The sequence below is a fragment of the Sprattus sprattus genome (genome assembly GCF_963457725.1).
Source record: "Sprattus sprattus genome assembly, chromosome: 15".
NCBI classification, from domain to species: domain Eukaryota; kingdom Metazoa; phylum Chordata; class Actinopteri; order Clupeiformes; family Clupeidae; genus Sprattus; species Sprattus sprattus.
The window spans coordinates 26,729,151-26,743,389 of record NC_137913.1 but is presented as its reverse complement, the minus strand read 5'-3'; the positions used below and the strand labels follow the sequence as shown (position 1 = coordinate 26,743,389).

At 44.6% G+C, this 14,239-nt stretch overlaps 1 protein-coding gene across 1 annotated transcript in view; it reads left to right on the top strand.

Moving 5' to 3' along the window:
- The window catches only part of arl15a (ADP-ribosylation factor-like 15a), a gene marked incomplete at both ends in the record, with an annotated part of 122,905 nt that extends 121,512 nt beyond the window's left edge, over positions 1-1,393 (top strand). Inside the window, one exon of the mRNA XM_080852511.1 lies at positions 1,235-1,393. Within this exon, the coding sequence (XP_080708637.1) occupies positions 1,235-1,393 (159 nt within the window). The remainder of the gene's footprint in view (positions 1-1,234) is intronic.
- Positions 1,394-14,239: the final 12,846 nt, after the last annotated feature.

Here is a 14,239-nt window from a genome sequence, read left to right as displayed (position 1 = left end):
GGAAACGGCCTGATAAGCACGAGCATCTTTTCAAATCCTCTCTCTTCTCTATGATTGGCATCTCCACATATGGGCTCTTTATGGTAGGTCTTTTCACAGCTAAAACAACAGCCAACATGTCCAAACACTCTCCCCTCACATTTCCTGTTACCTCAAATGTTTTTTGCAGCTGCGTGAAGTTATTTGCTTTTAAATTAAGTTTTAATGATCACTTTTATGTCCATGCAGTCAGCAAGTAGAATGTGCTTACTTACGTCACCAAATCACACTTAAGTATCCGGAGTGTAAACGTTTTCCATTTCCAGGTATGGAGGCTAGAGATGGTTCTGTTTTTCGCCTCTACCCAATAACTCACCAACAAGTAACAGCATGAAGCCAGCATATGATTCTTATAATCCACTGCTGCTATAAGCCCCTTAACTGCCACAATCTCTGCACTGCCAGTGCAAACTGATCTCAGGACAGTCATTAGTCTTCATCCTCCTCTCCTTTGCCCCAGAGCATCCTCGTCCTCCCCTTTCCTCTCCTCCTCCTCCTGCTCGTCCTTGAGAGGGGTGATGGGGAATGATGGATATCTGATGATGATTCTTATTTTATTTGGGACGGGGGGGGGGGGGGGGGGGGGGGGGTTTCTAAGAGGTATGACGACGGTGTTAGGATTATTTATGGTGCATGGAAAACGAATTGGTGTGTAGCAAGTGTTCGGCCCGGTTTCAATGTGTTGAGACTCTCTCTCTCTCTCTCACACACACACACACACACACACACACACACACACACCACTTAGCTCCAAGAAAAACAAACAGGCACTCACATACACCCATTCCCTATGACACTCACAAAATTATGGTGTTGTCTGAAGAGCTTAAGGATGAATAATGTATCTTATTTCTTCATTTCTCTCGCTCTCTCGAACGTTCTCTTTTTCACTTTCATTCTTGTTTTGTGAAGCTAGAGAGGATGGGTACATTTGAAGAATGAGATAGAGGGACAAGTAAAGTTGCTGTCCTGTCTGTTTTAGAGTCTAAGGAAGTAAACCATGTTAATTCTATATCTAGCACATTTTGTTATGTTAAATGTGTTTTAATGCTCTGTTAAAGAGTTTGATCATTTTAAATAGTTTCAGTTTAGATGGCAAGATAATTTAAATGGAGTGTTCAACCTCTCTCTTTTTTCTCTCTCTCTTTCTCTCTCTCTCTCTCTCTCTCTCTCTCTCTCTCTCTTGCCCCCACAGATACAGAAGTACTTTGAGCTTGAGCCTCTAGCCCGGAACAAGCGGTGGGTCCTGGCGGGGAGCTCCACGGCAGATGTGGAGGGTGTGAGAGAGAGCTTTAGCCGGCTCATCAGCCTGTTGGAGGACAGAGACACTGACACTGAGCCATCCAGGATATAAGCCTCACACACACACATGCACGCACACACACACACACACACACACACAGAGACACACACACACACACACACATACATGCACACACACACACACACACACACACACACACACACACACACACACCATTTGAGTTTGATGGAAATGGACAATGAGGATGAATCAAAAGAAAGACCCACTTGATGGGTGGAAGAGAAAGATTGTTTTATTTTGGGTTACAAAAACACACATGTTTTCGAGCAAACACACACACTCCGATTCACACAAACTCTCACACACATACCCTCCCACACACCGCGCAAACACTCTCCTAGTAACACTCTCCTCATTACCTCATACTCCAGTATAACAGCTGATTTGTGCCATTTTTGACCAAAGAACAAGTATAGCAAGAACCCCCACCCCCCCAATCATCACTTATACTTTTGTATGATTTGTGACTCTCTCTTGTCAATTCCCCCCACTCAGAATTCACAATGTTTGATGCCTTACAGCACACTGTTCATGTATACATCATTTCAGTAAGGACCTCCTTGAAATTGTGACATTTGCTCACTCTCTGGACATATGATGTTGTGGAGTGCTAACGATGAAGGTTCGTAAACTAATGCCTTATATGAGATTTGTGTTTGTGTGGTCAGCCGTAGGTGTGTTCAAAAAAAAAAAATGCAAGGAGTACACGTTTGAGGGGACAGAAGGACTGGCTCTAATCACACTCGTCACAGAGGAGCAATGGAAACAAGACACAACACAAGAGGAAGCCCAGTCAGGTGCAATCCTGTCCCCCCCATGCAGCTATTTGGCAGGGCGGTGCAAAAGTGACTCAGTGACCACACAACGTGCCGCCCTGTAACACTCTTAAACACATCTCAGCGATACGCTGAGGGCTCTTTTCAAAGGCCAACTCTGATTTGAGGCTCTTGAAAAGTCATCGCAACCAAATCCAAATCCTGCGATTCACTTCACTGGCATCCGTCACTTGATGTCTCTGGTGTGCGAGAGAGAATGTGCGCACTTGTTTATGTGTGTTTGTGTGTGTGCCGGTTCATGTCCGCTTGTGTGAGTGTATTTGTGTGGTGTCTCTGTGTGTGTATTGGTGTGTGTATCCGTGTGTGTGTGTGTGTGTGTGTGTGTGTGTGTGTGTGTGTGTGTATTGCATGTGCCCATGTCTCTCTTTCATGTGTAGTGTTTTTATTATGAAATGTATTTTATTAAAAAATCTTTGCCCCCCTTTGCTTTTGCATCCTGACACTCTTCCATAGCCTGGTCCCAGGGGGCGAGAGCAGAACACCAACTCTATCAATCACACACACAAACAGCTGCATCTGACAAGCCCCTGTCCGCCAGCCACACACACACACACACACACTCACACACACACACACACACACACACACACTCCAGACCCCCTCTCCAGACTGTCTGAAGGGACCCCTCCCTGTCTACCACCTCTGCTCCCACCCCACCCACCACTCCCTGCCGCATGCCCTCCAAATGCCTCCCCACAAATTTAGCATTGAATCTCCACACCTTCAATTTTGTGATATTTTATGTGTCACAGGTGTGTGTCTGTGTGTGTGTGTGTCTGTGTCTGTGTGTGTAAGTGTATCTTGGATGGGGGCCGGGGGGGGGGGGGCTATAAAGACTGTTTTACTGAGGAGACAGTTCTGAAAGTTCTGATGTTATATAGATCAAGTGTTTATAGATTTGTTTTATACCAGGTTAGTCAACGTAGCTGCCTTTTTTGCACTTGTTTGTATAAGGTTGGCGTAGATGTAAATGTAAAAACCTTTTCTGTTAGTTTTGGAGTTTGAGCTGGATGATGGCCACATTAATAGCCAGAGGTGTCTCTGTCGCTGACAGGATTTGGGCCATGTCCAGCTCATCCTGGTGTATATTTACAGCAAACCTTCCTTCAATGGCATTAAATACTGGGTGGAAAAAGCAGCACTGGATCATCTTGTACCTTTATTTCACAGCTTTCTCTATGTGCGGTTTGAAATGATTTGTTTGAAATGAGCTCAAAGTAAACTGTGTGGTGGGAGAACTGTGTGTTTGTGCAGAGAGCTGCACTCTAACTCTCTCTTCTGTAAATTAGTGCTTACTGGTTCTGCTCCCACCTACCTAAATGCTCTTGTAAGGGCAAATGTTACACCCAGGACGCTGTGCTCATCCAGTGAGCGTCGTCTGGCACTGCCGCCTGTGCAAGCACGGCAATCCAGATTATTCTCAGTTGTAGTTCCACGTTGGTGGAACGACCTGCCTAGCACTACCAGAGCAGGGGCGTCCCTCTCTACCTTCAAGAAACTCTTGAAGAGCCAACTCTTCAGAGAGCACCTCCCTTCCTAACTGCCACCTTGGCTTAACTTGCACTTCAGCAGTGACAGTCGCGCACTTCTTTTTCTTTCTATGTCGTTTTCTATTTCTTGAAAAAAAAAAGCTGTATTTATTGTTACACCAGGTTTTATTGCTCTTAGCTTGATTGTTCTCTCCCTTGTACGTCGCTTTGGACAAAAGCGTCTGCTAAATGACTAAATGTAAATGTAAATGTAAATTCACATTATGGAGCTAGTTAGTTATGTGCAGTTGAAATGCCTAGCGTTTCTTGATGTATCACTGTTATATTATGATTTTGTGTTTCATAGATAGAGAACACTAGAGTTATAACAACAGAACAAAGTATCCATTCAAAAATAGAAAGTTTTCTTTTTCTTTCTTTCTTTTTCTTATTTTTTTTCTTTCATTATGTCTTAAATGGGGTGCACTTTTAAGTCTAATTTATTTTCCTTCCTCCCTTTTATCTTTCTTCCCCCTTTTTAAAATGAACCGTGTTGCTCTAACACAATTTGTGTCGCGCAGGTTGCCCAGGCGACTCTTTGATCCTATTTTCCAGTGGCTGGCTGAGCTGAGCGGCAGGCCAGACGCGTCTCTCTCCAGTCTGCTGCCCTCCTCTCCTCTCCTGTCTGCTCCCTAGTCCTCCTCCTCCTCCTCCTCCTCCTCCTCCAGCGTTGCCGCAGAGCTCCTGAGAAAGACCTGTGCCGCTCCATGCTGTGCTGCTGCCTCGCTCCCCTCTGGCATTCTGCTTCACTTTGGTCACGCCGGGCTGAGCTCACCAGCACACCCACACACACAAACACACACACACACATGCACGCACGCACGCACACACACACACACACACACACACACACACATACACACATACACACACACACCGCGCACACACCTTCCTGGCCACCTCCCTTCGCTGTTGCCTGCTTGGGGGATGAGAGCCGAACGAACACACACACACACACACACATGTACAGGGTAACCTACACATTCATGTCACACACACACACACACACACACGCACACACACACACACACACACACACACACTCACACGCACACACACACACACACACAAACACACACTCACACGCACGCATGCACGCACGCACGCACGCACGCACGCACGCACGCACGCACGCACGCACGCACGCACGCACGCACGCACGCACACACACACACACACACACACACACAAACACACACACACACTCAAGCATTTAACTTTTTTCTAGAGGACAGGACAGGCAAGAGGGCACTCTTTACCTGTAAACATCTGATTATTTCAGTTTATCTTTTAAAAAGAGATTCACATCCTGTGCAAATGTATGTTTTTACTCTTGTTAACCAGTCTTTTGTCTGATCTTATAGTATATTGTGAACTGCTCTGTGACATTGTTAGAAAACATATGTATTTTACACCTTCCTTTGGTCTCATATTCATATTCATCATATTCTTCAGCCTGTACCTACACACACACACACACACACACTCATGCATGCATGGATAGGAAAGATTCACTTATAGCATATACATACATGGCACACAGATTGATACACTTGGAAACACAATTCAATGTCTTGTACCCATGTACCCACACATTCACACAGGACAACACACTAAAACACAGGACAGCACGGCTCCCATGCACCCTCCCATGCAAACAGGGAAACTCACATACAGGTGCTCTGACACTTAGGGAACTCACATCCATGCTGAAACACACACACTCACATGCACACACACACACACACACACACACAGACACACACACACACACATACACACACACACACACACACACACACACACACACACACTCACCTGCTTACACACACACACACACATACACACACACACACACACACACACACACACACACTCACCTGCTTACACACACACACACACATACACACACATACACTCGCACACACTTTCCATGATCTAATCTCAGTTTGATCAGACTTTGAGTCAATGGCTCGGTAACTTTACCCCCTCCTCCTTGTACCAGCCGAGCGCACCGCACCACGGCCAACCCCTCCTGCGGTGTATCACATAACCGCACGGCTGCGGGGCGCTTGTTGTGGCTGGCTGGCTGGCTGTCTGGCTAGTGGCAGCGCTTGACTGCTACTGGGGAGGAGAGAAAGAGAGGACAGAGAGGGAGGGAGGGAAAGATGGAGGGAGAAAAAAAAAAAGAGTAGAACACTGTCTGGCGCTCCACTCTCGTACCGCTGTCTGCAGCAGCGTGCCCGTGGTGGCAAAACAACATTAGCATGTCATTTGCATCTCTAGGTGGACCTGGCAGAGTTCCCCCACGCCTTGTCTAGACAGCGAGCTATATTTGGAAGCGATCGCTTTTTTTTTCTTTTCCTATTTCTTTTTCCTTTTTCTTTTTCTCTTTTTTTGTGTGTGATGGGGCTGCTGCCAGGCGAGTTCAAAGGAGATTTATACACCAGCGAGCCGCCAAACAGTTGTTGAGGCGTAAAGGCGCGCAGGAAGGCCGGGGTTGGTGTCCACGACGGTGGCCATTTTTGAGACGCTGCTTAACCTTGACAAAAGAAGATTTTTTGGGGTGGTGGTGGTGGAGGGTGGTTGTGGAGGGTGGTGGCAGGCGACAACCCAGCTCTCTATTACTCCTGTTTATCCAGGGGCCAGGTTACCGTGACACCTCAGTCACCCCGCCCCTGTGAGTGGTAATCTGAAATGCTAACGCACGGCTCCAAGGGGGAGCGCCTTCTCGTTTACAAGAACAACAGTGGAGGGAGGACGAAAACAGGGTTTGTTTGTCCTCAGCAGAGGGGTGTTTGGGCAGGATCATCCTCCGACACCCACACCGGGGCAGAGGTGTTTTTGCAGCATCCTCTCAGTGGTTGGCTGTCAGTCAATGTGGCTGGTACTGGCCCTCCTCGTCTCACCTGCCCTCTGTGGGAGAAGAGCAGATGTTTATCTCCACATTCATCTCTGACTACAGGGTGCCACCTATCCACTGTAATCAACATGTGTGTGTGTGTGTGTGGGGGGGGTCATACCCTAAACATGCCCTTAACATACCCCACAGTTTAAAAACAAAATAAAAGGTCACTTGCAAGAGGTCAATTTGGACCTCTCAATTTGTTTTATAATATGAACACTTAACTAATGAGTAATGTGTGTTTGACATGGTAGTGGTCCATTGAATATATGCCATATATGCTCTAGACGTGGTAAACATGATATATAAGTTGATTCTAGAAATGTTTAAAGAAAGTTTAGTGGACCTCAAATGATTGTGACCTCAAAAGACTGCAAAGACCTTTTCAAGACTGAATGATCAGATCAATGCCTGTTATGTCAATGCCTCTATGTTAACCCCCCCCCCCCCCCCCTTCATGTGGCAACTTCCGCCTGGAATCTAAACTAAAAATAATGTTAACGTTAATGTGACAGTAGACTGCTGAGAACTGACTTTGGAATGGACCTGACACCTACCTGTGCCTCATCACTGCCAGCTCCATTTCAGAGTTCCCTACCCCATGTGTCATGCCATGAGTCATATATCAGTCCTCTTGCTAGGTAATGAATGGGCACTATCGGAGAAGCATGGCTCTGCAATAGCTCTGGCTCTGCAAATGCTTGTAAATGTGTCTCCAAATGCTTGTAAATGTAAGTGTGTCTCAACCGTCTCCTTTTCCCACATATATGCACACACAAAACAACATTTGCTCGCACACACACTCGCACACACACACACACACACACACACACACACACACACACACACACACACACACACACACATGAACACACACACATGAACACACACAAACACAAACACACACACACACAAAAACACACACACACACACACACACATGACCACGCACACACGCACGCACACACACACACACACCCATGAACACGCACACATGACCACACACACACACACACACACAGTCACTCTCACACAGCCTCTAACACACGCACATGCACCACAGCAAAGCAAACATTTTAAAGGTGTTCAGTTGCACCCTTGCATGCATAAGAGCACCTGACAGTATGCTGAAGAGAAGCGTGGATTTGACAACAACTGAACAAAGGTCGTCTTAGGTGGCTTGCCTGAGTACCTTGGCTTGAGTCAGGATGGGTTAAGGGCACGGGCCTAATGCATGTTGTTCTTAAACACTCATCAGTTGAGCCAATGCTATGTCCTCTTTACAGCACTGATTTACACGCCATGTGAACTGGCCCATGCTGGCTGAGTATCCTGTTTCACATCTGTTCATGAAATGTGTAAATAGCTGCTTCGGGTGACTGCGAGTCACCCGGAATCACAACGTTTTTAAAAGCCCTTAAAACAAACTCGTATTCATCTAAACTTCCCCCTGGAACCATTCAACACTCTGGTAATGTGTGTGTGTGTGTGTGTGTGTGTGTGTGTGTGTGTGTGTGTGTGTGTGTGTGTGTGTGTGTGTTTGTGTGTTTAAGGGGGCCCTTATTTTGGAAAAAGAACCCCCTTAATTTCTCCTTAATCTGTTGACATTTGGTAACTGACCCCTCAATTCTCCTCAAATCCCTGCTCCAACCTGCTTAATATTCCTGTACAAAAGACCCAACACATCAAGGTTTTCCAACTCAAAGAGAAAGGATGTGGCATTACCATTTCAGCGTTTGACATTTTGTAAATATGAAGATTAATTACTATGTCAAGCCATTAATCACATACCCTAGACCATCATATCATGTTAACACTGTCGTCACTAAGACATGCTCCTCATTTGATTAGATTCGATGTGAATCACTGTTTTTAGCTGAAATTAGCTATATTCATGTTTTTGCTTGTTTTGCATCTTTTTGCGAAGAGTATTTTGTCTAAAGTTTTGACTGAACTGAACTTTATAACCTAGGTTTGTTAAACATTTCAGACTTACTTACACCAGAGTGTAAATGAGTGTGGTATCATTGATTGGAGATGGTGGAAACATCTGAATTGTTTCTAGCTGGTGGCGGCCATACCTAAATATCTGTGACACATGGAGAAGTATGTCTCCCCGGTCTGAGGCTCAGGCCAGCGCGTGAACAAATGAGAGGGCATGGAGCATGGAGGTGAACCCACACCGAGGCCCTGGTGTGTAAACATGCTCCATCTTCTGCCTGGGCCACTGTCCCTGGGTTGTTCGTGCAGGAGGTCCGTCACTCAGGCAGTGTTTGTGCTACCACTCCTTTCCTCCTCCTGCTCTTCCTCCTCCTTCTCCCACTGGCCTTCCTCTCCTGTTTCTTGTTTCTCTTCTTCTCTTCTCTTCTGTTCTTTTCTCTCCCCTACTCTCCTCCTCCCTGCTCCGTGTCAGTGTGGTGATTGAGAGGGTAGGGGTGCTGGGATGAAGCCCTCCCAGGTGGCCAACACATCAGAAGCACACATAGAACTGACTCCTGGCCTGTAGACAAACATCACTCACCCGGCTTTGTTGTCCGAAGGAAGGGGACGGGAAAAGGGGGCTCATGTCCCCGGAGACCTAGTCCCACGGGCCAACCAAACACACTTTTCTATCTCCAAATTCCCTCCCCCCTGCACCCCCCGACCCCACCTCCTACACCACTCTTTTCCACAGAAGGAAGATGTCAATCAAGACGTCTGCACTGGGGAGGTCTCAGTCACCCCCATCAGTCCGGGGGAAAATGAGAAAAGCAAATCTGCCTCATCCCCCCAAGCGCTTCTTACTGCCCACGCCAGCCTCCCAGCTTGTTTGAACTGTTAGAGGAGCCTGTCTCTTATGTACCGTATCGTCCTGTTTGGCTTCATAATGTACTTGGTCCAGATCGGACCTTCAGAAGCTGGTGTGCATCTGGTGTGACTAGTTTGAGTTCAGTGGTGCTTGGGCCCTTCCAGGCCTATTTCCATGCGCTCTGTCCCATGAAGGCCTGAAGTTGGTCTGTGAGCATCTGGTGCAGGTGAAGAGCTGTGTGTAAAACTGTTCTGAAAGATTCGTTTTTTCGTAGTTTTGGATTCAGTCAATGTCATCTAAAAATCGTTTCCGTGTGCATCTGAGATTCAGTGTGTGTGTGTGTGTGTGCACATATGTGTGTCTATATATGTTTCTTTGCATGTGTTTTTTTTTGTACATGTTTGTATTGCTGGCATTTGTTTCACAGCAAAGCCCATTCACAGACATTTTAACTGTGTGTAAATCTAGACCATGTTAAACGCTCAAGGGAAAAGAACTTTATTAAAAATACATTTAATTTCTTTGTCCAGCTGGGTCTGGGTGACCGTCTTGGAAGATGAGGCGCAACAAAACACAAGGATGGTACCAGCGAACAGTTCATTTATCAATCTTTATTGGCTTGTAAATATTTAATTAGTCTTTCACAAACGTGTCTTTAAAAACCAAATTGTGTGTGTTTGATGTCCTGTGAGGCAGCGGTCCAAGTTCCGTAGGTGGGTTATTTCATTGAATCCAAACAGTTTACAACGGAAAGCCGCCTCACTGACGACACTATGTGGGCAGCTTGCAGCTCTCAAACTCAAAATGTAACATGTGAGGAAAGGGAGGAAAAAAAACAGAACAAGAAAGAGAAAAAGAAAACCAACTTTTTTCAAAATCTCCGTTCCTGTAAACAGATTACTTCTACCAAAGACACAGAAGACACCTGCCTTCCAAAAGCACATTTTCTTCACTCTGAATCATATGAGTTGACGTGGAGGAAACTGTAGCCATATTTGGTCTGCAAGGTAGAATTAGAAACAGTAGAATGGACAGTCCTGTTGCCACCAACACTATTTTCCTCATCAAGCCCAGAATAGGAAATAAATAAATGAATGCCAAATACACATTTTGTTTGATATTGACTGTTATTTGGCAATTAAAAAATTGTGGGCATAAAATGCATTAGTGTGCCAAATATTATCCTAGCCAGCTTGGATTATTTTCCATTTGTCGAATAAACAGGTAATAGCATTTATAGAACCAGTAGCAATATAAGTGTAGTGAGCATATTGTGTAGATCTGTGTTTGTGTTGTTAGTATTTGTGCATGTGTGTGTGAGTGTGTGCATTCCTGTGTTTGTTTGTTTGTTTGTGTGTGTGTGTGTGTGGGTGTGTGTGTTTGTGTGTGTGTTCATGTGTGTTCATGTGTGTGTGTGTGTGTGTAGATGTGCTGATGAGTGGGAGGCCTCTCTTCTTCTCCTCTTATCCTTCCTGCTGTCTGGACAAGTGCATTGATAGGTATCAAAAATGATATGCCACAGAGATACCACACACACATATCCACCAACACAGCCTCCTCTCCAAACACCTTCCATGGGATGGGGGTGGGGGGAGGCTGAAGAGAGGGGGGTTAAAATTAGATTATGGGACAAGGGCTGTTTCAGAAGGACGGATCAGTACCGGTGGAGCGAGGGGGATACAGTTACGACCTTGCTGGGCAGGCAGGCAACACGGCTGAGGTTTTACAGCGTCGCTATGAGACAAGTGGGGTTAGATAATGGGAATAGGCTTACGGTGACTGACAGAAAGAGGGTTTAAGGTGCCGGGATTAGGGTTAAAAGTCGTGAAGGTCAGGGAAGGACCCAATTCAACTGAGCTGAGTCTGGGAGCTGAGGAGGAAGGTCTGGTGGGAAATGAACACTTCACAGGGTGCAGACACCTTTGATGTGCCACAATTAGCACGTTCTCGATCAAACATAAGTCTCTTTCCTGATTAATTTGATAATTGAGTGTACATGAACAGAAGATTAGTCTTTAAAATGATCTATCAACTGCAACACATTGTTCCATTTAATTTAATTTGTTGATTATTTAGGTGCATTTACATTCACAATTGAGAATTGTTGTACACATTTGATTAGAACCTGTTACCAGTTCTTGATGAGTTTTTTTTTTTCTATGACAAAGCATGAATTTCATTGGAAATATCCATGGAATGAAGTTTATAACGTGTATTTGACGTTTGAAATCATTTTGAATATGTGAAAATGTGGTCTTTTGTAATGAGTTATCGTCCATGGGAATGAACATCTGGATATGGTTTTCATAGTTTAGGTAGGAAAAAAGTATTCAAATTATGTAACTGTAGACCAACCATATTATTTTACATTCATATTTGTTGTGCAGGTTATTTTACTTTTTTTGACAGAGAATGGCTGAAGGACAAATACTGGTAATGTTGTTGTTGTACTGGTAAAGATGTTTACGAAGAGAGCGGAACCATGCATTCTGAATGATCATTTCCAAAGAGGCAACTAGAAAGACTAAAAACACAAAAACATATCATACTAAGTAAAGTAAATTAAACAAATAACTAAACTAAAAGATGTAACTCCACTTTGGAGACATTTTTAATATTGTTTATGTTAGTCCTCGGGGACAAGTAATTTGTGTTTCTCTGTGCCAGTGCGTTGTTACATTATGCCCATGTGTTTAGTTTGTGCATATTTGTTTTGAACTTGCTTTAGTCAAAACATTATTGTTTTCTCTGAAAAATTATTTTTGAAAACATTTTACTTAATGTAGTCTTCAATGTTGCATGTATGAAGAAAACGCAATGGAGATTATATGCTTTTCATCTTATCCAGTAAGAGAGACAAAGAGAGAGACAGAAAGAGAGGGAGAGCTTTAAATCCAGTGCTACAAATATAAACATATTAAAAAGACAGAGCTCTTTGTAAAAGAGCTGGGTTGCTTTCCAAAATAAATGAGTGGGAATGGCTTATTGCACTCATGTTGCATGAGGCCATCAATATCCTGCCTATTCTAATTCACTGATGTGTCAGGGTTTATGCCTATCAGCCAGAATCTGTCGCCGGAGAGACAATCGCTCAGGAGAAATTAGCGTCTCAGAATAGTAATCTGTCTAGGAATCCATCCGTTCCATAAATGAACTCAACTGGCAAACAGTCTGAGATTAGTCTCATCGCTTCTTGGATGTGGCTCAATGGAGCGACGCGTTTGTGTAGGGTTTCAAGTGGAGGAGACAGTTGTGTTCAGTTTGGTGAACAGTCCAATGTTGTTGAACCTAGCCTTTAAGAAATTAGGTCCCTTTGTTTATTTGACACAAGAGTATTGTGTGTCCAAATGAATAGTTCAAAAGTTCCTCATGCTGTCAACAGGGGCAGCGGCTGTAAAGTGCTATCATTACAATTAATGAGATAATCATTTTTTAATGAGTCACACAATGGGTGCTGTGATCTCATGCAAATGAAAGAATTAATGATACTCGTCGGCTAGAGCAAATAACGTTTAGATGATTTAGAGGCAAGAGGCAGAGAGAGGTAGGATGAGAGCAGAGAGCAGGGGGCAAGTGATGGCGTGGAGTACGGGGCAGTACACTCCTGTAAGGATCTCTTTTATCTGTCTCTCAGGTTGATGTCTATACAGAAGTGGACAGGCAGGAGTTCTCCAGGCACGTCAGCCTGTTTCGCATACCCAAGATTAAGTAGCAAAAGTGACATCCAAGACCAATCGGGCCACCCAGGAGACCTGCAGCTAGCGGAAAGGCTGTCAGAGTCCCCCTTCACACCATTAATCTTCAGCGTTCTCCTGGCCTGCCAACTCACATCTCCTTCAAGCTGTGGGGGGGGGGGGGGGGGGGGGGGGGGTTGAGGGGGAAGGGACAAAAAAGAGGGAGAGTTTGAGGGGTGTGTGTGTGTGTGTGGCTCAAGCAATTCTGTTTTTCTCTTCTCGCCAAACCCATGGATTAACTCTTTCGAGGACAATGTATGCAAATGGGCTTGTTGGTGCTGAAGAGACTCTGAGAGAAATGTCCAGCTGCCCTCTTAGCCATAAAGCAATGGAGTTTGACATGTCCCACTGTTTTTCGAAAATCTTATCTTTTACAGAGAGGGAATACTTTGGCAACCAATGAACTGCCTTGTCCAGTTCATTGTAATTTATTTGGAAACTTTTTCTAGTCTTTTTGGAATACATTGGTTTGGAGTCCACTCTGAATTTTTCCATGATATAACATTTTCCAATGGTTGCCTGTTGTTAAAAACAGATGAACTTTTATTGTTCTCTTCATCTGAGATGCTTTGTAAAGAGAGGTTATTGATGAGACATGAATGGCTCCTTAGAGAATCTCGAGGGACCACTGATGAATTTTCCACACTGAGCTCTCCCTAGCACAATGGAGGTCCTACTGTGGGGATAAATCTTTATATCCTTCCAGTGAAATATTTGCATTTAGGGAAAGTCAATGTCACCTTTGCGAAAGCCCATAATCATTTGCGAAATGAAACATATTCATCGCTTTCATCAAATGTACTTTTATCATCACATTGTTTTACAGTTAATTGCCTTTACATCGTAATCTGTCTTTAAATAATTTTACAGTTAACAAGTTTGGGGGGAAAATGTGCTTATCCTGAGACCTGGCTAACAAGCGAGTAAGTCTCTGTCTGCTCACAAGGGAATTCTGGAGGAATGGGCCTCATTAAATCAAAATTGAGACTTGGGGCTGGATGGCTGAAGTGCAGTGACAGACTTCACCCCTTCGGCTTTCTCAGTGATCAATAGACACTTTGATCTCATCCTCAGAATGGATCCTC